General features: G+C 39.1%; 1 protein-coding gene across 3 annotated transcripts in view; it reads right to left on the bottom strand.

Annotated features, from left to right (window-relative positions):
• Window positions 1–26,134, bottom strand: part of RPS6KA5 (ribosomal protein S6 kinase A5) — a 182,932-nt gene that overhangs the window by 7,310 nt on the left and 149,488 nt on the right. For all 3 annotated transcript variants that reach the window (XM_082384518.1, XM_082384519.1, XM_082384520.1), the window contains 7 exons: window positions 17,208–17,358; window positions 13,860–14,021; window positions 12,160–12,285; window positions 11,646–11,779; window positions 10,885–10,978; window positions 6,886–7,056; window positions 3,321–3,512 (listed from right to left, as the gene is read on the bottom strand). In XM_082384518.1, the coding sequence (XP_082240644.1) occupies window positions 3,321–3,512; window positions 6,886–7,056; window positions 10,885–10,978; window positions 11,646–11,779; window positions 12,160–12,285; window positions 13,860–14,021; window positions 17,208–17,358 (1,030 nt within the window). The remainder of the gene's footprint in view (window positions 1–3,320; window positions 3,513–6,885; window positions 7,057–10,884; window positions 10,979–11,645; window positions 11,780–12,159; window positions 12,286–13,859; window positions 14,022–17,207; window positions 17,359–26,134) is intronic.

Below are 26,134 nucleotides of genomic sequence, written 5' to 3'. Positions count from 1 at the left end.
ACACACAAGAGGGAATTAGGGAGAAAGGAAAAGTAAATGTGGCAACGTGTTTAAATGTTCACAGTGTTATTCTCCCAAATTTTCTCTAGGTCTGAAATTTTCACAATAAAATTTTGGGAAGAAAGTGAAAAAATAAGAAATCCTGAATAAAACACTTGGAAGAAATATGTTTTAAATGTTATTATAGTCCATCTTGTGGATTTTCTAAATACTGTCTGTTAAGCTCTGAATCATTGTGTGCCTTAAAATTCTTATGCCGAAGAGCCAACCCCCAATATGAGTGTATTTGCAGGTAGGACCTTTATGGAGGTAAAGGTAATGAGGTCATGAGGGTGGGGTCCTCATCCAATAGGATTAGTGTCCTTACAAAAAGATACACCAGGGAGCTGGTTCTCTCTCTCTCTCTCTCTCTAAGTGCATGCACTGAAGAAAGGCCATGTGAGGACGCAGTGAACAGATGGCTGTTTGCAACCAAAGGGGAAAGCCCTCACCAGATACCAACCTTCTGGCACCTTGATATTGGACGTCCCAGCCTCCAGACTGTGAAATAAATTTATGTTGTTTAAGTCACCCAGTCTGCAGTATTTCATTATGGTGGCCCCAAGCAGACTTACTACACTGTGTAAACTCTATTTTAATTAAAGTCCTGTGAATTTCCAGTGAACTGCACATGCATGAGGTAGACTGAGTTGTAATCAAAGCTGCATGATATGACGTGATGCATCTTCCTGAAGTATTTGTTTTACCCAATGGGGGTAACATAAATTATTTTCATATTAAAGTATCCATATTCATGTGTATTAGATGCAACATGTAAAAGGGCCATAGATTTCTAAGGCAAACCAGATGACCCCCCCCCCCAAAAAATTTTGTGCTTACTATGGGATAGCTCAGGCTTTGTATCTAGATCCTCTGGAGATATGCACTCACTTATATGCACAAGTTTGCAAAGCATTCCTATTTTTTTTTTTTTTGGATAGTTTAATGCAGGTGCTAACTACGCTTTTCATCTGTATTTCGTGTCTCTAAAAGCAAGGATTTTTAAAAACCACAACCACAACCTATTATCACACCTAAAACAATTAGCAGTAATTCCTTTGTATCATCCAATAACCAGTCAATATTCAAATTTCTACAATTGTGTTATATACATTATATAAATATATCTGTATGACTTAGATTTAGAGTTTGAATTTAATAAATAGATTTGAAATTAGAATTTGTTTGAATCAGAATTCAAGTAAGATGCAAACATTGTTTCTTAAGTGTCTTTTAATCTATAGGTTCCCAGGCTATTTTTTTCTCATAATTTATTTGCTGGAGAAACTCGGTTGTTTGTCCTGTAGAACTTCCCGCAGTCTGGACGTTGTGATTGTACTCTTGTGGTATCATTTAATCTGTTCTTTGTCCCCTGTTCCCGTTTAAAACTTGACAATTAGATCTAGAGAGAAGCCTGGCTTCTCTCCATGCCATTATACAAAGTTATTTCCATAGACAGGGCATTTGGAGGCTCTAAAATACCTGCCTGCATGTCTAAGACTGTCTTTTAAAACCTTAAAAAGCATGGTAATTATATTTGGCCTGTATTTAAGTAAGGGCTCTTTTACAAGGGGTAAACATATTATTGCTAAAAAAGAAAGGCTCTTTTTTATTTAGACGAATTTTTTAGGAGAGTGCTACTGTAATCAGTTTAAGTCAAACAAAACTCTCAAATCTACAGAAATCCGTTTTTTATTTTAATTTAAAAATCATATTCATAAATATGTAATTTCATTTGAAAATTATAAATAATGACTTAAAACTGCTGAAATAAAAACCATATAAAGCTTAAAAATAAAAGAACCATCCTGCAGGGACAACTGGCTGCCATTGGGGGAAAACAAACTGACACCAAAATAAATCCCAGATGGAGTGCATAAGTATAAAAATAAAACATAATTCTAAAGGAAAATTTAAGAGAATATTTTTATAATCTTGGGTTGGGGTGGAGTGACAATCTGACATCAAAGCCAGATACCATAAAGGAAAAGACTAACATATATTACAACATAAAAATAAAAAACCTTCTCTATTTAAGCCTCTCAAAAAACAAAATTAAAACCCCATATTACTACAAACAAAGTTTTCAAAGACATGAAAAACCAGAAAAAACATTTCCAATATTAATGGCAGACAAAGGATTAAAATCCTTAATAGACCTTTCAGTTTCCATAAGAAAAATTTCCCCATAGGAAAGTGGGCAAAGCTCATAAACAGCAATTCATAATAGAGAAAATAAAAATGTTCAAATACATGAAAAGATGCTCAAACTGAATACTCATCAAGGAAATGCATGCAAATTATAACAACAGTAGGAAATAATTTAAAATTGAAATTGATAGTATCCTATGTATTCACATACAGTTGATGAGAACATGATCTGATAAACCTTCTAGAAGGAAATATATGTCAAAATAAAGATCTATATATCCTTCTCCTAGGAATCTATTCTAAGGAAATAATGAGACATCAAACTACATATATAACATAATCTCATTTGTTAAAAAAACCTGAATATATATACAAATATATAGAGAAATCTGTAGAAAGATATAAAGCATACATAATAGGGGGTAGGGATGGGAGGAGAGTAAGAGCTTACACAATATTATCTCTGTATGATGAGATTACAAGTGATCTCACTTTGTTCCCTATATCTTTCTCTGTTGTCTGAAAACTTCTCCCTATGATTATGTATTACAGATTATATGCAGAAAAAGTAAAGCAATTTTGAGGAAAAAACATGCCGAGATTTTTCTAGCTTAATGTTCTGTTTCTGATCCCGGCATCCAAGGAGATTTTGTGAAAAGCATGCTCACCACGATGACTATAAGTTACTATAAATATTTTTAATTTTTTCTATTAATTTGTTAATTTATCCTAAGTGATATTCCTTAATTACCTTTTAGCCTGAGAACCTCAGAGAATATATTTTAAAATATTAGTCTATTAATGAGTCACTTAGCTATTTTCACATTATATCTAACATGCATATCTTATGAAAATATACTACTGCTTCTTTAAAAATACATATATACATAACTGTAATTCACATTAAACACAGTTGCCTTAAATATTCCAAAATAAACCAAAATAAAAATTCCTACATTTTCTCCAATGTAAATTTTAAGAAAGGGAAATAGTCTTCAGTCAGGCCTTTTACTGAAAAGAAAAACCAATTTGCCAATTTTCTCACAAATTTAAGAAAAACAGCAAAGACAGAGATATACAGAGGACGTCAGAGAACTGACTGTGTTTAACGGCCTGACATATGAACTCACCAAAATGACACCCAAGCTCCAGAGGTCACAGGACTCATCGTAGCCATTGTGATTCAAGAGCTCTGGGGCGGCGTAGTGAAGAGTGAAGCACGGTGTCTTCAGAGGCTGATTATCGGGTGGCTTTAAGCGTGCAAACCCGAAATCAATTACTTTAATTTCCAAATTGTCATTTTCATCAGTGAACAATAAATTCTGCAAGATACAAACACTTCATTAGTTTCTCGTTAAAATGTCATGGGACTTTGTCATGCATTTATGCAATATTACCTTTCTATCTATTTACATTGGATTCAGATACAGAAAGGTCTGACGGGGTGGGTCTGGGACCTGGATGTCAGCGTACTGTTGCCCTCTGCTTTATACTTTTCTGTATCACATCAATTTGTACAAGGTCATGTGGAACATTTTCAATGGGACCATGCCTCTTCTTTGTCTATGCTTTCCCTTCTGCTTGTGTCTGTCTTCGACCTCCTCCACCAACCTCCCTTCCAACCTGGCTCTCAGGCATCTAATCCTCATTTAGAGATGCCACCAAACAGAAGATGGAAATTATTATATTTTCTTCTAGCATTTACTTTTCTTTCCTGGCACTTATCAGCTCTGCAATATTAGTTCAATGTCTTCACCCACATTAGACCATAATTCCATGAGGCCAGCAACTCTGCGTCTACCTTATTCATGACTCTCTCATGTAGTAGATGCTTTGGTAAATATTCGTCCATTGAATGAAGTCATAAATAAAATAGTTATACATAATATCTAGTAAAGCCTATTAAAGAATACATGGTGGAGACATAAGTTTCAGAAATTTTTTTTTCCAAAACAGTTAATACTTGAACATTTTTGATGCTTATGGACATTACCCTCTATTATTCAGAAAACATTGCTATTTTGAATCATTTGCCAAGCCGTGTCAATCACTAAGGTTTTACTGATTACTTTTGTATTTACCACTTGTTTAAAAAAAATCTAACTGTACTGATGGGCAAATCACCATTTTTATTAGTACATCAAGCTAGTACCCACAGTAATTTAATCTGATTATATTGTCTTTAGACATCCTAACAAAATCTGTTATGCCTTTTTGATCATTAAATTATTCCCCAGTTCTGGAACACAGTTTGCTTTTTAATATTATTTGAAGTGAAATAATATACATCATAGCATGCTCCACTGATACAAAGAAGAAAAATCTTCTAGGCCCCCATTCAAAAGTTAAAAATGCACGAAGTGGTAGGAAAGAAGCAAAAAAATTAACTGAAAGTTTTCTTAAATTTTCTATTATACAAAATGCCTAATCCTGAATTTGTGATGGAATTAAAATGTGAATATAATTCAATGTAAGGCTTCACCACAACTGAAGTCGTAGCTGGGGTTCATGGACCGGGTACTTGGGAGAAGTCTCAGCAAATGACCCCTGAACTCTTCCACAGCACAAGGCACTGTGCTACATACAGAGCAGTGGATGGAGCACACCTGGCCTGTCCTCCCAGAGCCTCCAAGACTTTGGAAATGACTTCAGTGTCTTCTATATATACTAAGACGGTCTAAGGACTTCCTTGTTCTTAGATCTTGAAATGGAGGAGACGTGGCACACCCCTCTTCACTCCTCTCCCAATTCTCAAAGTGTAGTTGGGTGTGCATGGTCAGAAGTGGCAGGAATTAGTCATTCAAACCACATTTATCCTTGTCTCAAGTTCTGCCAGAAACTAATTTGATAAAATTTCTCATCTTTCAAGAATATGGGGACCAGTTTGAAAAATACAAAGCAGCTTACTAAGAATGTCAGCCAGCCTCTAAATCTGTTTGATTCTCACCTAGAAATTATCTTGCCTTTGCAGAATATGAATACCACATAAATATCTACCAAAAGATATATAGTCAGATCTTAAAATGCTACATCAATGCGAAAGGGATTAAACTTTTAGCTTGAAAATAATATACTCTGCCACTTAAAAGTCAAAGTGAAAGCTATTTTATTATGAAAATGTTAGTACAAAGGCACATTTTCATGTCTCCAAAATATATGTTGATTTAGGACTATAATGGTAGTAGAATGTCCTTAATAATCAGACAATTCTTCTTTTCAAATGACTATTTGAAAGAAAAGCTTTATGACAGATAAGAATTAAGCTATGTGAGTATCTTTTTACTCAGTGAAATAGGAAGGCAAATTTGAATTCCGCTGGAGAGGACAGTTGCATCATTTGAGACTCATGAGGTGACAGATGGCCAGTTATCAAAAAATAAAACGTGAAAATGAATTCTAGACAGTCATGGAACAGATCTTTTCAATTAAAAAAATTACATGCTTGTTCCTTGTCTATCAAAAAAAACATTTAAGTGGTATGCTTTCACATTTAAAAATAGACAGCTGATCTCCAATGTACAGAGCACCATATTTTTAGTGGGCGTTGTGTGGGAGAGTGAGAATTGTGATGAAGGAAGCAGAGGGGTAGCTATCATAGTTGCAAGTTCATAAAACACAATTCACTTTTGATTAATTATGAGTAATATGAATAACAGTAATAGAAAGTACATAGAAGCTTAAATACTTTGGGACTCAGTCAATTATATCCGAAGGCACAGAATTCCATTTTAAAAACATCCTCTTCCTACCAATAATCCAAGGTACTTAAATAAAAGGCAAAAATGGTGCTTTTTGAGAAATATTCTTTTGTAATCTAATACAAAAATAAACACCAAATTATTATTTTAAATATACTTAAAAATGCATTATAATCACATGGTAGTTAAAATTGAAATTCTATTTTAGATAGTAAATATATATAATTTTGTATAGGGTAGAGGATGATTCATTGTTATTCTTTTATAAATTATTGGGTTTTGTTTTTCAATTTTCATTATTCTTTTGATGATTTTCTAAAAGGGAGGAATTTTCATATTTTTGATACTAAAAAGGGATCATTCTAGAGTTAGAACCTTCTTTCTTAACCTTTTGAAAGAAGAAATATATAAAAAGCTGCTACTTCTACATTGCTACACAGTTCTATAAATATTATAGTACATGAGCAAAGAAAAGCACATGTAAGGATGGCATAACTCATTAAACAAAGACAATGCTTTATATTTAAAAATTTAGAACAGAACAACATACATTGCTATTCATGAGTTAATCAATTTGATTACAAAAGTGAAAGATAAGCTTTCAAAATACACGGTTAAAACCCCTCTAAAATGGTATACATATAGGAGGGGCATTATTTTCTGCGACAAAAATTTCCATTGCTATTTTTAGTCCACAATTGTTGCATAAAGTATTTCTTCCATAAAAGGCTCTCACACTTACAAATATAACCTCAAGATGATCAGCTGGCAAAAAAAAAAAAAAAGAAAGAAAGAACGAAAAGACAAATTTATTTTAGACTGAAATAGAAAAGAAAAAAAAGTGCAAGAAACGTGATATTTGCAAGTATCTATTTAGCAGAAAGCCCTGAAAATAAAAAACCAAAACAATCCCCCCCCAAAAAAGCCCACACGTATCTGGGGGATATTTAATCATGATGCTAGATTGCATTATATGAGAAAACATGTAATTTTATACCTCGGGTTTCAAATCTCTATGTACCACTCCAACATCATGCATATGGCTTACAGCTGAAACAAGCTTCCGCATGATGTAGCTGGCTTCTGTCTCACTGAAGTGTTTCTTTCTCTTAATGCGTTCAAATAGCTCTCCCCCGTTCAGAAGTTCCATCACTAGAAATGTGTGAAGCTAGAAAAGAAAGAAGAATAATGTGGAGGGCCTTAATGAAGAGGAGTAGAAGTTAATCAACGTATAAAACATTTCCTGACTATGAACTATAACCGATAAATTTAAATAGTCCCTTGTTAAAATAGTCAACGGTGATCCTTGTATTTTAGAGGAAAGAGTTGAAGGATAATGTGGCTTTTTTAGAGTTCTATTTCGGTAATGGAAAATTTCAAGTACTGCAGTGAAATCTTTGTATATCCTTTCCTTGACTAATTCTTCATTTGAATTCCATTCCAACCCTCTCTATCAAGTGTACATATCTTTCTTCTTAAAGTGTAACCTAGTACAGATAATAATGTGAAATTGGCTGCTTTAAATAATATAGATTACTGATAGAATATGGGCAACTACCCCCAGGAGGCCTGACACACACATTTAATGGCAAATTTACCTTTTAAAAAAGGCACGGTTGGATGATGTCACTTTAAATCTTCTGTTAGGGCTCAACAGATTAGTTTCAGTGTTCCTGTTAATTCCCATGCCAAATACCCATAACTCACTTTGGGCTTTTTTTTTTTTTTTTTAAATAATTGCTTTTGATCCCAAGGCATTATCTTAATTAAATAGTATTAAAAGTCACGTATTTACTATGTTTTGCATACATTCCCATAAAGAAAATAATGTAGGAGCTACTGAAAAGCAAGGGAATTACATCAGCTCTCCAATGAACACAAATGGTTTAAAAAAGATACAAATCAGTATTCAGATTCAAGTGCTGTGCCTTATAGCACCAATGTTACTCAACAAACAAAACAAAGTATGCTTTCCTTTGAATTAGCAAAGTCCAGGAAAATTGCTTCATTAAAAAGATGATTATAAATACATTATCCTGCACATAATGAGCAAATTCTAGAAGGTGAATAACCCTTTTATTAAGAGAATTGCTCCCAGGCTATTAGAGACCATGCTAATTTGACTTTCTACATCAGACAAATTAAGATCAGATCTAAAGGTCTGCTACAAGTATATGCCAGCAAGCTTTAAAAAAATGAGGGGCAAGACCCATAGTGGTTTAAGAGATAGGTTTTAGAGTCAAACCTGCATCTGAATGCCAGTTCTGCTACTTACTTATGACCTTGGGGATGTTACTTTACCTCTATGAACTTTAGCACCCTTACCAATAAAATGTAGGTAACAGTGAAAAAGTGTATATAGAGTAGCTTGAATAACGGCCTTCCGAAGATGTCCATATCCTAATCCCCAGAACCTATGGATGTTACCTTATATGGTAAAGGGGTTTTTCAGAAGTGATTAAGGATCTTGAGATGGGAAGGGTATCTTAATTATCCACCAGAGTCAACAGTATGAGATGGGACTATGGAAACAAAAGACTGGAATGAAACATGGAAGGGTCACAAGTCAAGAATGTGGGCAGTCTCCAGAGCTAAAAAAGACAAGTAAATAAAATGTCCCTTAGAACCTCCAGAAGGAACCAGTCCTGCTGACACCTTGACTTTACAGCAGTGTGGCTGATTTTGAACATCTGACCTCCAGACCGTAAGATAATACTTCTGTATTGTTTTAGGTTTGTGGTAATTTGTAACAGCAGCAATAGGAAACTAATAGAGTAGTAAAGCACAAATCATGGTACACAAACTACACAGCTGTACAGTCAAAGGCTGGAGACACACCCTCAATCAATTTCACCCATCAGTTGAAAAGAGGACTATGGTGGATTTGGGCATGATCTAGGCAACTGTGTCACCATCATGGAAAAAACAACCCAAACTATCAACAACTGTATATTAGAATGATAATATATTTATACTGGTATACATAGGATTACATCATGAGATGGTTTCTATTCTAGTAACTCTTGAATATAAAAACAGCAAATAATAAAGTTAATTTGTCACATAAATAAAATATTAGGGATGTAGTTCCTGAGATCGGACAGTGGCCTGACGGTCAGAGATGGAAAGTCTTTCGGGGGAAGTAGCTAGGGGCACAGCTGCAAAACCGAGGGGTGTGTCGAAGGTCATCCACCAAGCCCTTGATGGACGTGTGGATCGCCTTCAATAGGAGATTGCCTAGGCTCCTTGTAAGCACCCCCAGCGGGCAGGGGACCCTACCTGTGCTGTAGTTGAGTGGCCCGGTGAGGTGGAGGCCGCAGAGGAGCAGGGAGAACAGTTCCCCCCGAGCCCTTGCTTCAAAGAGCTTCCTTTCCTGACTATAAGCACCAAGGATGCAAGTAGATGATGTCATTTTTGGGTGCTCACTCACCTGATGTGAAAACCAGGCTTTGCGTCTGCCTCCTCTAAGGCAGTAGAACAAAGTAATTAAGTGCTTGTTCTGAGGTTGGACTGCATGGGTTCAGATTCCAGCAGTACCACTTACAAACTGGGAGACCCGGTTACTTAATTTCTGGGAGCTTGATGATACATGTAGGATGAGTGCTACGGTACCTGTACCACGTAACATATGTGAAAATAAATAGCAGCAGTTATTATAGTTATGAAGCTCCTGCTGCTGCCACCTGGTTTCACCACCATGTGTCATTCTTGGCCACGGCACTCTGGGAAAGTTCAATGTGGTAGAGAACTGGGCCACAGCTCTCCTAGGACGTGGATGTCACGGTACCACACTGGAGAGAGCCCAGAACCGGAAACCAAGTTTTCCTACTAGATTTTCACTGACCTGCTATGTGACCTTGGTTGGACGAGTCTCATGATGCCCTCCCCCCTTTTTTTTTCCTGTGGGAAAACACTCATGACCCTTCTGAACCTCAGTTTCTTCTTTGGTAAAGTTAGGGCCAACCACATCCAGGATTGGTTTTAGCTCTTGCGCGCAGCATGCTGTCTTGCGTAAGACTGTGCCATCCCGCCCAGTCCCAGGAGGAAAGATGACTGTAATGGAGAGATTTCTGCAGGGAAGGAGACATGGACCTGACAAAACAGTGTTCCTCCTGTCTCCAAAGTTATATAACCCTGTGTGAGGGTACTGCTGGAAAGTGGGACCGGGGGTAGAAGGCGGGTAGCATGACCTGGCCTGTGGCCTGAGCAGAATCTGTCACCTGGAATAAGAAGATGGAAAGAGGGCTTCCCTGGTGGCGCAGTGGTTGAGAATCTGCCTGCCAATGCAGGGGACACGGGTTCGAGCCCTGGCCTGGGAAGATCCCACATGCCGCGGATCAACTGGGCCCGTGAGCCACAATTGCTGAGCCTGCGCGTCTGGAGCCTGTGCTCCGCAACAAGAGAGGCCGCGATAGTGAGAGGCCCGCACACCGCGAAGAAGAGTGGCCCCCGCTTGCCGCAACTGGAGAAAGCCCTCGCACAGAAACGAAGACCCAACACAGCCAAAAATAAATAAATAAATAAATAAAAATTTAAAAATGACTAATACGCTTAAAAAAAAAAAAAAGATGGAAAGAGAGTATCTTTGCCCTCTGCTTCCTATTTGCTCTTTAGTTTGCACTAATGAGGCTTTAGGCTAAGTTCTACTCTTGAAGTCAAAGGATTAAGTTGAAGGCTGAAAATGACTGAGTACTGAGAGGTACGCGGAGATGAAGCTTTGCGTGGTGGTAGCTGAACTGGCAATAAGCACAATGAGCTGGGCTTTAGCCCCCCGTCCTCCTTCCAGGTCCTACACGACCACTACTGAGTGAGAGAAGCAGAAGTGAGAGGAAGCATTGATTTGGGGGTGGGTGACAGTGTGTGTGGAGTGGCTTCTCACCCTCTCAGGTGGCTCGGTCATGTCCCATAGCCCTGACTTTGACCCAGCACCAACACAACTGATGAAAAGTAGAACCTTGTATATGAATTAGTATCCACAGAAAAAAAAGTGGACTACCTGATCATGAAAAACTTCATGTAATTTCACGATATTGGGGTGTCCTTCACAGAGTTTCAGAGCTGTTATTTCTTTCTGAGTATTGGCTTCCAACCTGCAAGATGAAACAGTTAGTCTCTTCATCCCTCTTCACCCAGTCTTTGGAAGCATTGCCCCAATCCTAATTTTGTTTTTATTTACAGTATATTCAGAATGTAAGTGTCAAAATATCAGAATGATGCTTCCGTGAAAGTAGTGAGTCATACACCCACCAGAACAAGTAAAGCATTATTCTTGAGAAAAATGATCATTTCTGAGTCAGGAAAGAGCTAATCACATGAAGAAATGGATGCTCTACTTGCCTGACAATTTGGTAATAAGAATATACAATCATGGAGGCAATAATCAGTTACCAAAACAACTAGCTGGCTCTCAAACTACCCATAGGTCACTAAATAATTGCAGAACAAAATATTTCAAATATACAACTAATAGGAATGGCAAAAGCTGCTGAACTCACTAAGCGAGTCTGATTAAATAACACCGCCACAAGAAAGTCTTCTCATAATAACCTCAAAAGCATTTCATACTATGATTTATGTCTCAAATGGATTACTTTCTCAGAGCTAGAAGTATAATGGATCAACCGATGAGCTGAATGGCTAAAACCTTGGTTAAAAACCTTATAATATACCATTATTTTCCTTTTAAATAAAAATCTTAATTTATAGAATCCATTGACTAGGACGAATACATAAGAGAGACTGCTGGAAATGTGATACCTTTTGCTGATTATTTTAACTGCAAATGCTTGGTTACTTTTTTTGTGTATGCACTTTCGACAGATTGAAAAACTTCCTTCTCCCAGTGGTTTGTCCTTCAGATCTAGGTCATAGTGTTGATAGAATGGAGAGTCCTGACAAGAAACCAACATCATTTCACTTAAGAAAATATTAGTAATACACAGGGATGATAAAATTGTTGAGTAACAGAACATTATTAATGTTAATAAATAGGAGTGGAATACATTTATAATCTCTAAAAATTCATCATTAGCTCATTTCTATCATGTATATCACTTATTTAAAATATGTTACTTTCTATCGTAAGAAAGGAGCTCATTCAAATGGATGTTAATAATTCTCTAGGGCAAATCTTACTATTTCCATTTATTCATTTTTTAAAACTACGTTTTAGTCAAACGGAAAGTCTATTAAATTTACTTGACTTGAGAAAGTCAATTAGTGTTGGTATTTAAACCATGAATATATCATTTAATTAACCACATGGCTACACCTTCATCATTGCACTCCTTGCCACATTCGTCACTCCGGGACGATCGACTCCCATGTGAAACTGAAGAGGGTCTATGACGGCTGCATTACGCTTGAAGAGAATAGAAGGAGCAACAAAGGAATAGCCCTAAAAAAAAAAGAAAGGTAAAAAAATAAGGATTTGCAATTTTCCAGTTTAGCACAGACTAGATTGTAATCATTTTTTTCTTCTTTGACTCCGTGCTTTCACCGCTGAGGGCGTGGGTTCGATCCCTCATCGGGGAACTAAGATCCCGCAAGCCACATGGCGAGGCCAAAAAAATAAAATAAAATAAAATAAAATAATAAAATAAAATAAAAAGCTCAAATATGTGTTAAGATGAATCTAAAATGCAAGGTTATTTCAAATCAATAGAATAATGCTTTTCAGAAGGAGATCACGCCATCTTCTGGTAGAACTAAACCGATTCAAAATTAAAGGCAGAAAAATACTTCCTTCCTATCCCACCCCCAGTATCTGACTCATAGATATAATTCTTTTGCATTGCTGATAAAAGTTTGCTTATAAACAAACACAACTAACTTCTCAAAAAAGGTACAGTTAAGGAACTAAAAAGTGGTCCAAATGCTACTGGTTTTCAAACTAGATAAATAGCAAGTTTCATTCCAGTCAGTTTCTAATTCAGCAATTATTTGACTCATTATATTTCCTTAGGTTAAATTTAAAATTGAGTTTTAGAAAAGGAGTCAAATCAAACAGCAGAATGATGTGCTGAACCAAAAGTGGTACAGATCTTCCTTGAGTTACAATGGAGTTACGTCCTGATAGACCCACCATAAATTGAAAATATCCTAAGTTGAAAATGCATTTAACACACCTAACCTACCAGACATCACAGCTTAGCCTGGCCTACCTTAAACGTGCTCAGAACACTTACATTAGCCTACAGATGAGTAAAATCATCTAACACAAAGCCTATTTAATAATAAGTGTTGGATAGCTCATGTCATTTACTGACTACTGTACTGAAAGTGAAAAACAATGGTTGTTTGGGTTCCGATTGGTTGTAAGTGCATCAGCTATTTACCCTCGTGATCGAGTGGCTGACTGGGAGCCGGGGCTCACTGCTGCTGCCCAGCATTGTGAGAGGATCGTACTGCACATCACCATCCCGGGAAAGATCAAAACTCTAAGTATGGTTTCCGTGGAATGCATATCACTTTTGCACCACCATAAAGTCAAAAAATCCTAAGTTGAACCATCATAAATTGGGGACCATCTGTATAATGATGGATGATTAATCTGCTTAAGCTAGAACATTCACTAATTCGAGGAACATGTTTTTCAACGTCTGCTTTGTCCCAGCCAAGTGCTAGCCACTAGTGTCACCTATGTCCAGAGACAGTGTCTGGACAGCCAGATTAAACCAAACTACTGGGATGCTAATGGGAGTCAAAGAAGTGAAGCTATGATGCCATTTAATATTTTATACGATTAAAAGTAAAGTAGTATTATATTTTCTATAAAAGAGCTTGAACAGAAGTAAAATTTCAGGTGTAAATTCAACACATATTTATTTGCAATATCTCTGTATTTAATACTTTTGAAGAGATTAGACAGTCCTGTTTTTCAAGATGCCAAAAAGCTTTCACATGGGAAAATTAATCTTTTCTTTCAAAGCATACATGGCCAACAAACACGTGTGGGCTCTTGGAGATTACCTGAAACAGCCTCTCGGAGCTCTGGGGCAGTGCTGCGGGAGAGTAGGTGGGGTCCATTTCTGTGAACTCTTCTGCAAAGTTACTCACATCTAATTCATCTCGGATGACTGGCTTAAAGGGCGCGGGCACTTTTTTGGCAGCTAAATCATCCCAATTTATTTTCTAAAACAGAGAAAGAAAATTGGTACAAAGTAGAAATCAACAAAGTTGAAATATATTTTTGAAAAATAACAAAGATAATTATTTTAATTGAACACCAGAGAGAAGCACATATTTTTTTTTAATATTTATTTTATTTATTTATTTTTGGCTGCATTGGGTCTTCATTGCTGTGCACGGGCTTTCTCTAGTTGCAGCGAGTGGGGACTACTCTTTGTTGCGGTGCACGGGCTTCTCATTGCGGTGGCTTCTCTTGTTGCGGAGCATGGGCTCTAGGCGTGCGGGCTTCAGTAGTTGTGGCACGCAGGCTCAGTAGTTGTGGCTCGTGGGCTTCAGTAGTTGTAGCTCACGGGCTCTAGAGTGCAGGCTCAGTAGTTGCAGCGCACGGGCTTAGTTGCTCCGCGGCATGTGGCATCTTCCTGGACCAGGGCTCGAACCCGTGTCCCCTGCACTGGCAGGCGGATTCTTAATCACTGCGCCACCAGCGAAGCGCGAGAAGCACATATTTCAAACCAATGATTTTAAAAAATATTTTTCAAGCAGGAGCACATTTTTTGACCACAGCTTACAGCTCACCAAAGCCGTGACTGAGATGAGACTTTCTCCACCACTGTGGAATCTCGTGCTGGCCACTGGGGGGCACCAGGACACCCTAGTTCACCCTTAGGGATAACAAAAATTATTTTGTCATGAGTCCCCTGAGACAGGCATTAAGCCAAACCAAAACCAAACCAAACCTAAACTAAACTATAATAAAGGGCTTTAAAATGGATATGAATATTAACTCTAAAGGAACATCCCTGTTTTTTAGAGGCAATGTTAACTAGCTTTCCTTCTGTACTTGCTTTTCCTCCTGGCCATCTGGACAAATTAGAAAATAAATAAACTCACTCTAATTCATGCATTGGTTTATGTCTATAAATCTAAATGATACTGTGATAGTATGAACTGATGCAACCATTCTTTTCTCATTCAACTGTATTCAAGCTATTCAACATTGACTCTTCTCTCCCCCATGGGATAATCCAGGCCCCCTTTCTACCCATGTCAGTCACTGTCTGATAAACTGCCATGTCTTATATTATTCAAATTCAACCTTCTGTTCCATTTTCTTTATTCTCCTTCTGCCACGAAAAACAACCTCAGATAATACTTACTGAATTGAATCCCACAGATACCCTATTAATATATTTCTCTTATAATCTGAGATGTCGTCCTTGATAGTAAGATACACACTTATTTTATGTACCATTAAGAAAGAAAAAGCATTACCAATTAGAATAGTAAAATGTTGTCCACTGTAAGCTGCATACTGATTTCAGAGATGGTAAAATGTGAAACTTGCACTTCTTGGTTGATGACGTTCAGTAAGTATAATCAACTAACATAAAATGTTTTTATTATGCCCTCTTGTGGAGGCAATAGAGGTAAAATCATTAAATTACAGACCTTCAAAGTTTTCAGCTAAAATGGGTTTTAGAGATCATTTAGTTCATCCTCTTTATTTGATCCAGATGGAAATCGAAGCCCGGAAATCAGAACTAACCTTTTCACTTAAACATTTGGGAGGGTCAGTCTCTTGACTTTCTAGTTCGTGTTCTTTCCTAGCGTATGATTACATTACAAGCATATGATTACAAGCGTATGATTGGTGCTTGGCTCTTGTACATACATTAAGAGAAACTTCTAGAGTAAAGGGGTAATTTAAAGAAATATACTGTTAGCAGGAGAACGTTTAGTATGGAGAAAATTGAATGCTCTTACAATCCTCTCCACCTCCACCCCATTTGGGTCTTTACAAGTAGAATTTTGGTCTTTCCTGAAGTGTCCCTGTCATTTAAAAAGTCAAGGCAATTAAATAACCTAAAATTACTATTCTAAGCTATAGAAAGGAGAAATTTCTCTAATATGAAAGCTATTTTGCAATATTCACAAGTACAGGGAACCGTGGAGAAAAAGATCCTACGAAAAGATGATTTGGGGTATTTTGCTTGAGTACGTTCTTGAATTTTACCTTATTGTTAATTTTTGAGCCGAACTTCTGAACAAGGTATATGAAATAGTTTGTTCAAATGTTAACCTTTCCAAGCCATATTAATCTATGAAATGCACATGCTGAGAAATTAATTTTATTCTAAAGATACTTCTCACTATGTTACTGAACTTCTGTAAGATGTACAGTAATGATTTTCTAAATGGTTACACCAAGAGACTGAAATAAATGTGCCCTTTTTTGAGTATATAAGTACAGAGAGAGAATTCTTATTCTCAATCACTATTTGTTTTTCTATATTAGAAACACAATATATAACAACATGAAAGCTTACTCTACAGCAGAGTTTTTTTCTTTGTTTTGGTGTGATATTTTCATTAATTTTGGTGATAATAATGTAAAAGCTCAGCCTGCAAAGTAAAAATAAAACCTTGATGGTCCCTTTTGAGCATAAATATTTAGGTCATGCTTGTTGATACGATGAAATTATTTAAAAGTCATAAGCTCAGAGTTTTAGAAATCGAGGTCATGGTATCCCAGGTTGACCATTTAGATTGAAATAACTAGCCAACTCAGTCTATTTAACTTTTTTTTCAAGTTATCTAAAATTTTGGTAATTTTTTGGACAACACTTAGCGTACTAGGTTGAGCAGACGTGTTGGTGCTCTGCAGAATGGTCTTATTAGGCTTTTGCAGAATAAGAAAAGCACTGTTTCAAGTACAAAGAAAATAAATGAATAATTATATATTATAATACGTAACTGAGAAAGAGGCTGATTTTGAATTTTCTAAGATTTCTTCTGGGAAAAGAAGAGATGAAATCACTATCTAAAAAGTATAACATAGTGGCAGTAATAGCTCGTGAACTGAGAAGTAAAAAATATAATAAAAGTCTCCTTAGTCTATATGCCTAAATCTTGAGATCACAAATGGAAATCAATACTCAGAAACTCTAACCAATAAGTATGTAGAAAATCAAATGTTATTATAATCCTCCCCTCTCTCCCTTCATATAAGGAGAAAAAGACCATTTAGGTCCCTACAAGTAGAATTCTGATTCTTCTTAAAGGATCCCTGTCATTTAAAAATTGGGAGAAAATGACTCCGAAACAGCCCAAGTTCACTCATTTCACCAAGAATGCCAAGTACCCTGAAAACAGCAGGGCATATAAGACCATCTGTTCAATACGTTTCACCTGAAAAAAGAGATGTTCTTTGATTTCATCTGCATCACGTGGACCACATCCCAGTCTTTTCTTGGGATCTTTCATCAAGAGACGCTGAATTAGGTCTTTGGCTACAGCACTCATTTCTTGGGGATACGGAGGCTCGCTTTTTAATATTCTCCTGTAGGTAGATAAAACTTGCTGTTAAAACAACCATAGGATGAAGTTATAGTGACCGTATTCTTTGCAGAAAACAAGTATGGCGCAACACACTCTGAAATTGAACTATATGTGAAAAACGGAGATAAAAATATGAGATACCATGAAATCAAATTTCTCAAACTTAAGCAGAAACAAAAAGCATTGATCATTTTCCAGTATAAGTCAATCCTCATGGGAAACTAACATCCCAAATACTTAATTAGAAAAAAAAAGGCTTGGGGTTGGATTAGATCTCCTATCTATGGACTAGACTCTATGAGTAAAACTTTTACAATGGAAACAACTTTAATAAACTCAGGGAAGAGAATTCAGCACTCAGATTTGGAAGGACAAAAGAAATCCCAACTCTGCCTGCCTAGCTTCTCTTGCCCTGTGTGCCAGTGAACATAAGGCGCCAGCGGGAATGGAGAGGGAAGGAAGCCCCAGAAAGGGACAGTCAGAACCCGTTGGATGTGGCTCAACTCTTGATACCAGAGCTGGGGGCTCTTCATGGGATGAAAGCATCTGCTTATTTATCTGCGACGCTAAAACAGACTGGCAAGCCTTAGAAGGCAAGTGGTGCTCAAAGATGGAGTAAACGCTACTATTTATTACAGAAAGTAAAAAAATTAAGATGATCAGGTTTCTTGATGAAATATTTTAAATTATTCTAAGGTCACAGATGAAATCGATCCAATCCAAATGTACCTTTGCCCCTCTTAAAAGCCAGAGCAATAGTTTAATGAGAAAGAAATAATGGAAGGGGCTGATGGAAATTAAGAAGCTTAACATAGTACACATGGAGATAAATAGTTTCTCAATTATTTGGTTTGCAAAAAGATCCCCTGTTGTGCATTAAAATAGTAATAACTGTTGTGGAACAAAAAATAGATAATAAGTTAATAAGAGATAGTACAGTGCAGTTAAGAACAGGAATTTGGAGCCTTTTGGGATCAAGTTCAAGCACTGGCTCTGCCGCTTATTGGCTGTGTGACCTTAAAATAGTTAATTAATGCCTCTGTACCACAGTTTCCTCAACCGCTTTCTCAACCACAGGACCTGCCTAAAATGGGTATTATGCCTCTTAAATGAGCGAAGACGTGATGTACAGTGCTTGGCACCGCCCCTGAAACGCAGCAAACGCTTGATCAATGTGAGCTACTCGCTGTCCTGCTCCCTCATCTAAGGCAACCACAAAGAAAACAGCCAGCCAGCCAGGAGCAAGGAGCACTGAGCATCAGGGAAATGACGGTGGGATGGTAACTTCTGACTGAACAGTCCAGCAGTGTTGTTCATTTCAAAGCGAATTCTACTTCTAGCGCTCCATCCTGGGAACCTAAGAAAATGCTGAAAGAACAAGCAAAAAAAAAAAAAAGCAGCAGAACCCTCTTTTCTTTCTGATTCTTTAGTGTTTTCCCATGGCTCACTGCCCATCAGGGTTGCAGCATTAGAGAGAATCCTCTTCTGACATAAGGTGCGGGCGCCCTGTTTCTCAGGGAAAAGCAAGCATAGCCTGTTCCATTTCTCCATCTTTAATGTCCTTTCTGCAGGCAAGGGTTTCTTGTGTAAAAGGACCAGGCTCTAGATTCACTGCTGCTGAACCATGTGTAGAAAGAAGCACTTTGGCTGACTTCATCTGAGGGTACCGACTCTGTACTGTTACTCTTACACCTAAGTCAGCGACGTTTACTGGCAGTCTGCTCCGTACCAAGCACCGGGGGAAGAAATGGTCAGTCTTGTTGACTGCGGTGGGTTCGTGGAGAAGGAGGGCCAGCGAGAGAGCCATGAGCACCTGAAGAGAGGCACGGCCCCACCGAAATGCCCAGACTGGAAGCAGGCACAGGAGACCCCGTGCACACATCAGGGCAGTAGTCTGGACACACAAACAACAGCATCGGTGTGCCACCGAGGTGTGCGTCAGGTCCACATGCAAGGGAACGAGAGGTTTAGATTCGGGTGAGGCAGGGATCAGATCGGGAAGAAACTGAGTAGAAATCTACAGGAATTCCTGCTGAAAACAGTACTGATGAGGGAACACGCAGAACAAACAGCGATGGCCCCAAACCCTCCCCTTTCCTAAGTGAGAATAATAGGGCCAGAAGCAGCGGGAGCAGACCCGCACAGAGCATGCTCAACACCCACCCGACGTAGAGGAGTGACAGCAGGAGCCTTGCTGGAGACTCACGGAAGGGCCACTGCTGTTGTCATATAGGCAGAGTGAGACAGGGTTTCCTTAGCGATGTGGAGAGGCTCTGAAGCCCAGGAAGAGGACCAGAAACTGGGGGTGGGGTGGTAAGGAGACAGTAGGCTCAACCCTTTCCTCCACGGGAAGATGATCCCGGATTTACCTTCTTCTTATACTGTTTCCTTGAAACGCACCGGGTCAAGATGGATGTGAAGCGTCAGGTGTGCGGTCATTCTGAAGTTACCCCTGAGAAGTGAACCGCGCCTGGCCAGACAGGTGTGAACAGGCATGTAGGTCCTGGGGGTCGTCTTGTCCAGGACTATTTAAAACATATTCACGAGCCTCTGTGTGTTCTCTCTTATTCCCAAGGGTGTCCTTGTGGGGGCTTGGAAGCTGTGTTCGTGGGAGTTAGAAGACAGAGTTCCTGCTCTGAGTTTCCTCTGCTGGGTGGTCCATGCCCGCCCACTAGGTCCCATCACTAATGGCTGAGCGTGTCCCTTCTGGTCTGGGAAGTCAGGCCTAGGTGGTTGGAAGGACCTCTGATGAGATGTGTTTGATGTTGTCATGCCGATACACTATGCTTCCTGACCTGTATCCTTCCAGAAAGCTAAGTAAAACTGGTGCCAGATTCCAGCCTATTGTGCCCTGTGAGTATGAATGTCAGTCTGAGGGCCAGCCCACCGTGGCTGTGCAGGGTGGGCGCTGAGAAATGCGGGTGCAGGTGGAGGGTTTCTGTGGGATGCCCACTTGTAACAATACCAGGGCATCTTGCAACAAGGGCTGGGAGACATTTCTTGGGTGTTGCTGCCACTTTACCTCTTCCAGTGTGCTTGATTTCTGAACTGGTAATAACCCAGAGCTATTTTTTCTTGCTTCCAAATGAATCTTAGAGCCCTCTGTAAAATCAGAACAAGCTCTGAATTAACATATCACGTTGAACACTTCACGTGTATATTATCATTCGATCCATACAAAAATCCTATCAAAAAGCTATTATTATCCCTGTCTTACAGATGAGGAAAGATTCCTTTCAAAAAAAGGCAAGAAATATACATATGAATTAAAATTTCAACCAGATATTTTAGAACCTGGATAATACTAATATTTATTTGCAAGAATTAGTGATAACACAGCTTAGAAAATTTTGAAAAAGAAAATAACTGGGGAGAATTTGCCTAACTACATAGTAAAATGTATTATAAAACAAAACTGTGAAAGTGAAGTGGTAGTAAAATAAATTAACAGCCATATCAAGTGAATAGAAGAGACAACTTGAAAAATAACCAGGCATATACAAAAACTTTTTAAAAAGTTGTTTTTAAAAAGTGACCAGCCAACATAGGAAAGACTGCATTGTTTGACAAATGTGTTGGGTAAACCAGCTATGTGGGAAAGAAACAAACAAGGCAAGACCCTTGCCTTATACCGTAAGCCCAAATAAACTCTGAATGGATTGAGGAATTACATGTAAAATGCAAAATGAAATAAAATTAAAATCTATAATAATATATAAATGAATATAAAATTTCTTCCTATTCATGGATGGAAGTTTCTGAAAACCCCTGTGGTAAAAGATATGCACAACTGATTAGCTTAAGAATTTATGGAGTAAAGGGTGAGGACATCAAGATTAAAATTAAACCTATGACGGAGAGAGAGGTAGGTAGATACAAAATAAGCAAGGATGGTAAAATATTCACGGTAGAATCACGGCAGTGAGTATGTAGGTGTCCACCGTAACAAATATTTGCAACTTTTCATAATAAAATGTGGTGGAAAGAGTGAACCTATGAAACTTGGCACATGTGTTTGGTATGTTCACTAAAACATAACAACAAAGAACTGTCCCAATAAAAAGTTATCAGTGACCTTTAGGACAGTGGTTTATGCTCACCTCATCCCTCCACATCACCCACCCACATCACCTACATCCTACAAAATTGCCGTTTCCCCCACTCTTTAACCTTTTCCTTCATTTTTCTTCACAGAATTTATAGACTATTATGTATTTATTTGTCTATTATTTATCTCTCCCAACTAAAATATAAGCTCAGTGGGAGTAGGGATTCTTTATTTTTGTTTTTTAAAAAAAAAGCAGTCTTGTTCACTGCTTTATTCCCTGGGGCCTAGAACACTGCTTCAGCCTAGAGCAAGACCTCAACAAATATTTACAAAATCAATAATTGTTCTCCATTTACTATATGAGGAGCTTTCCTCCTCAGTTTCCATAGATGCCTGCAGATAACTTTTTCACTTTTTTGCAGATAGCAAAAGATGAGTTGATTATTTCTATTTGTCCTCCATTTATAAGTTCACAATCTTCCCCATTTCATTGTGGACTCTCACTTCCTGGTTCCCCAGTGGTCCCCAAATCACAGAATCACATACGTGCCTGCCTGAGTTAGAACGATTTTTCACTGAACTACTGACTCTTGATTTTTGTGCAACACAAGGGGGATAGTAAAGCATATCATGGTGTTATGTACTCAGTGGTATACTACACAGCCATTACAAAAGTATGTTTATAAAGAGTTTGTAATTAGAGAATGCTTATAAATTTACACAAAAACTGCAAAATATGAAGTTAACGTCTAGTATGAGCACAACATTATTCAGGTGAAGAAGACTAACGGGAAATAGTAGCAGTGTTCATCTCTGGGTGTTATTACTGCTGTTTTCCTCCTATGCACGCTTTAAAATATAGTGAACATTACTTTTAAGAATAGGAATGCTAAAATGAACTTCATTTACAAGATCACGGACCTGCTGAGAGCACTGCCCAGACTGGAGAGGACTCCAGGGAGTCTGCAGGACCCTGTGCGTGTTTCCCCACCGTCTGAAAGGCATTTCCTTCTACCCTCCGCCTTTGCAAACCTCATCGGCGCTCTCAGCCCAGCCCATGCTGTCTCTCCATCAGGAGGGTGTCCCTGACGCTCTCAAGCCCCAAGGGACTGTGCCACCTCCCAAACCCAAGGGACTGTTCCGCCTCCGTACTTCCACAGCATTCATCTTACCACTCAAACATTTGTCAACACTCCCTCTTATGATGAATTGTCATCTATTTATTCCATATCTTCCCAAACAGTATGTAAGTTTTCTTAGGGCAAGAACTGTGTGCTTCTATTTGTCTTCCTCCTAGGAGTTAAAAATCACTCAACAAATACTCAAGTGATTAATGAAATCAATCCCTCTGTTGTCTCTGGACCAGTCCTTCCCAATCCTTTACCTGAAATAAGCATCTGCCTCACCAGCAAACAGCCACACGGAACCAAGTGTTACCCAGGAAAGAGCATGAAGCAACTTTTCAGTCACTCTGCACTTGACCCCAGCCCCACCTCCCTGGAGCTCTGAGTCTTCAGGTAACTGAAGCTTAGCTTCCTTGTCTGTAGGACAGCACATGCTGCTACCTCATTTTCAGCATTGTAAGGATTCAAGGCCATGACGTGGGTGACTCTGGGCACAGAGGTTGGCACACAGGGGGGCCCTCAGCCTGGCTACTCCACAGGAGTGCCCCTTCTCTGAGCCACGAGACTGGCTGCCCACAGAGGACGGTCCCATGCGGTCACTTCCCTCTGCATGTCACTGAGCTCTTTCTCGATCCAGATCCACCTAACCTGTGCTTCCTGAGGCCACATCCACTGGGTGATTAAGAATAATGAGATGAGATTCTTTGGCTGGTACCCTTGCTGGCTTTTGCGGAATGTGCGACTCCACTCAAAGTCTCATCCAGTAATTCCTGGGAGTCCCCAGGGCATGTCTTCTGTGAGCTATGAATACTCTTCACTCTCTCCTAAAGCATCTCGTTTTGTCTTTCACCCAGTTCCCCAACAAGGCCTCCGACCCCCACTGCCTGAGAAGCCACCCGACGGCTCCCATTCCTGCTGCTGCTTCTGGAGCCGAAGGGAGAAAATACCTGTTTCTCATGAGGTTAGAGGAACCAAAGATGTGTGCGTGATCTTGTAAAGATTTGGGCTAAATTCCTTTTCTTTTCAACTTATAGCATCTTCTCCCTAAAAGTGACAGATGAAACCTAGAATTGTCCTTCCTCGCTCAATGGCTAAGGCCTTTGTGAACCCAGCTGGTCTGCCTGGGCTCCTCTCCCTTCGTCTCTCGCACAGTTAGATTACTGATGGGTCTACTAGACCGGCTTATCAGATGTGCCTGAACGCGTCTTAATCTCAGAGGTGGGCCCGGCTTAGGCTAAAGCTGGGATCCCATTTCACTCACCAGGGCTTTACCGGCAGACCTCTTCCCAGGCCCTCCTCCTTACTACACTCTTTTCTGTGCCCCAGACGATGCTCTCCAAGTCGGTACTTCTCCACCCACTCCATTATCTGTGTTAGAGTGCCCTTCCTAACAGGGCAAGATGACAGGGTTAGGAGAGAGCCTTGGGGGTTCCTGCGGACCAAGTGGCTGCATGTGACAACAAACTAAGGCCGTGTTGGGGGTCAAGAGCTGAGTGGAACACACGGAATTTCAAAGAGATTGTAATGGAAAGGAGCCCAGGCAGAAAGCAAGAGCCAGAGTACGGAGCCAAGATGCTCATCCAAAAGGATGGGGCCCTCCCGGGAGGCCTGCAGAACCACGGCACGTAAGGAACAGCAGATCACACCACAGACCAAAATAAATGGCGGATTTGTGAATGCAGGGGCTAACTCTTCTTTCCACGGCCTTTTCCAGTAGCTGTGAGGCTGACCTTTGAGGCTCCAGGTGGATGGGAGCAGTGGAGAACCGGCTGGGGTGGAAATCAGAGGTGGCAGCGAAGCAGGAGGTGGAGGGGAAGCTCAGGAAATGGCAACCACTCTGACGGCGTCTCTGAGGGGCCCTCTCCACGGCGGGAATGATCAGCCCTATGTTTTATGAAGGGCTCCAAACCTTCTCCCTACCCAGGGAGTGCTTCAGCGGCAAATTAGTAATTCAGTACCATTTGGCCCTCCCCCCACGTGTTATGCAAGGGAAGCAGGAGTGAAAAGATCAGAAGGATGATAAGAGGGAAGATGGAAAGCTGAGGATTATGGTGCCAAGGGAAGGGTCATTTTCACCCTGCTCCTCTCCCATCACTGGACTCCGGTCTGAAGCTGCTGTAATTGCATCCTGTTAAATAACAGGTAGAGGAATAGCTCTTGTGACAAACATTAATAGATTTGGGGTAACGAGTCAAAAAACACCTGGGAAATATAGATACTGCTATTGGATACAAAAATACCTAGAGAGAAGAAAAGAAAAAAACAAATTGCATATGGGGAATTGAGAAGGCTTTATAAAATATGCTGACGAAAAAATTTCATCATAAAGACATAAGAAGAATAAGAAAGCCAAGGAAACAAATAAATTTGATCTCTTCTTAGCGTTAAGAAATAATGATACTTGTTGTTATTCTATACGTAACTCTGAAAGCAAGACATCAATAAACAGAAAATGTAAAATGATACAAATGGGCTAATTCAATATGTTACTGAATAATTAACATGGATAAAACAGAAAAATACAACAGAATTACTGTTTTTTGAGTTTGCATTTAGAAGACTAAATTAGCACATCACACAAAATCAATGTTTTAAAATAATTACTTAAAGAGAAACACTCGTTTTGAGGACAGATAAATTCTTACCTAAACCAGGGGTCGGCAAACTTTTTTGTAAAAGGCCCATGGTAGGCAGATTTCTAAGATGCCCATGATCACTGTCTCCTTGTATTCACAGCCTCGTGTTGCCTGGACCTAGTGACTTTCTTATAACCAATATTATTCAGCAAAGATGAGAGAATGCCACTTTCATGATTAGGTTACAAAACATTCCATCTTCCTAGCAGACTCTCTCTATTGCATTCCCAGCTTGCATGCTTCGATGAAGAAGCTGCCATGTTGGAAAGGCCCACACAGCAAGGAAGTGAGGGTGGTCTTCAGCCAACAGCCAGTGAGGAACTGAGGCTCTCAGTCCAACAACCCAGAGGAACTGAATCCTGCCAACAACCACATGCACTTGGAAGCAGATCCTTTCCCAGTTGATCCTTGAGATACTGAAAGCCCAGCCAACACCTTGATTGCAGCCTGTGAGTGACCTTGAAGTGGAGGACTTAGCTAAGCTGTGCCCAGATTCCTGATCTACAGAAATGCGGAGATAATAAATGTATGTTGTCTTAGGCCACTAAGTTTTGAGCTCATTTGTTACTGAGCAATGGATAATGGGTAACTAATACAAGGCCAGACAATACATTCTTCAGGCTTTGGAAGCTATATGGTTTCTGGGGCAACTATTCAATGCTGCTGCTGCAGCATGAAAGCAGCCAGACATGATACGTAAATGGATGAGTACTCTGTGTTCTAATAAAACTTAACTGATGGACACCGAAATTTAAATTTCATCTAGTTTTCACATGTCACAAAATACTGTTCACCTCCTGAGTTTTTCAACCACTTAAGAATGTAAAAACCATTCTTAGCTCACAGGCTACACAAAAACAGGCAGCAGAATGGATTTGGCCATAGTTTGCCAACCCCCTACCTAAACAACACCTACAGCTCTGTTTAAACCATTATTTTTATAACACTTAGACCTGAATTTATACAACA

The sequence above is a fragment of the Balaenoptera borealis genome (assembly GCF_965194805.1).
Source record: "Balaenoptera borealis genome assembly, chromosome: 3".
In the NCBI taxonomy this organism is placed as follows: domain Eukaryota; kingdom Metazoa; phylum Chordata; class Mammalia; order Artiodactyla; family Balaenopteridae; genus Balaenoptera; species Balaenoptera borealis.
Note: the sequence above shows the minus strand (reverse complement) of the source record. Positions and strands in the feature narration are given on the sequence as shown.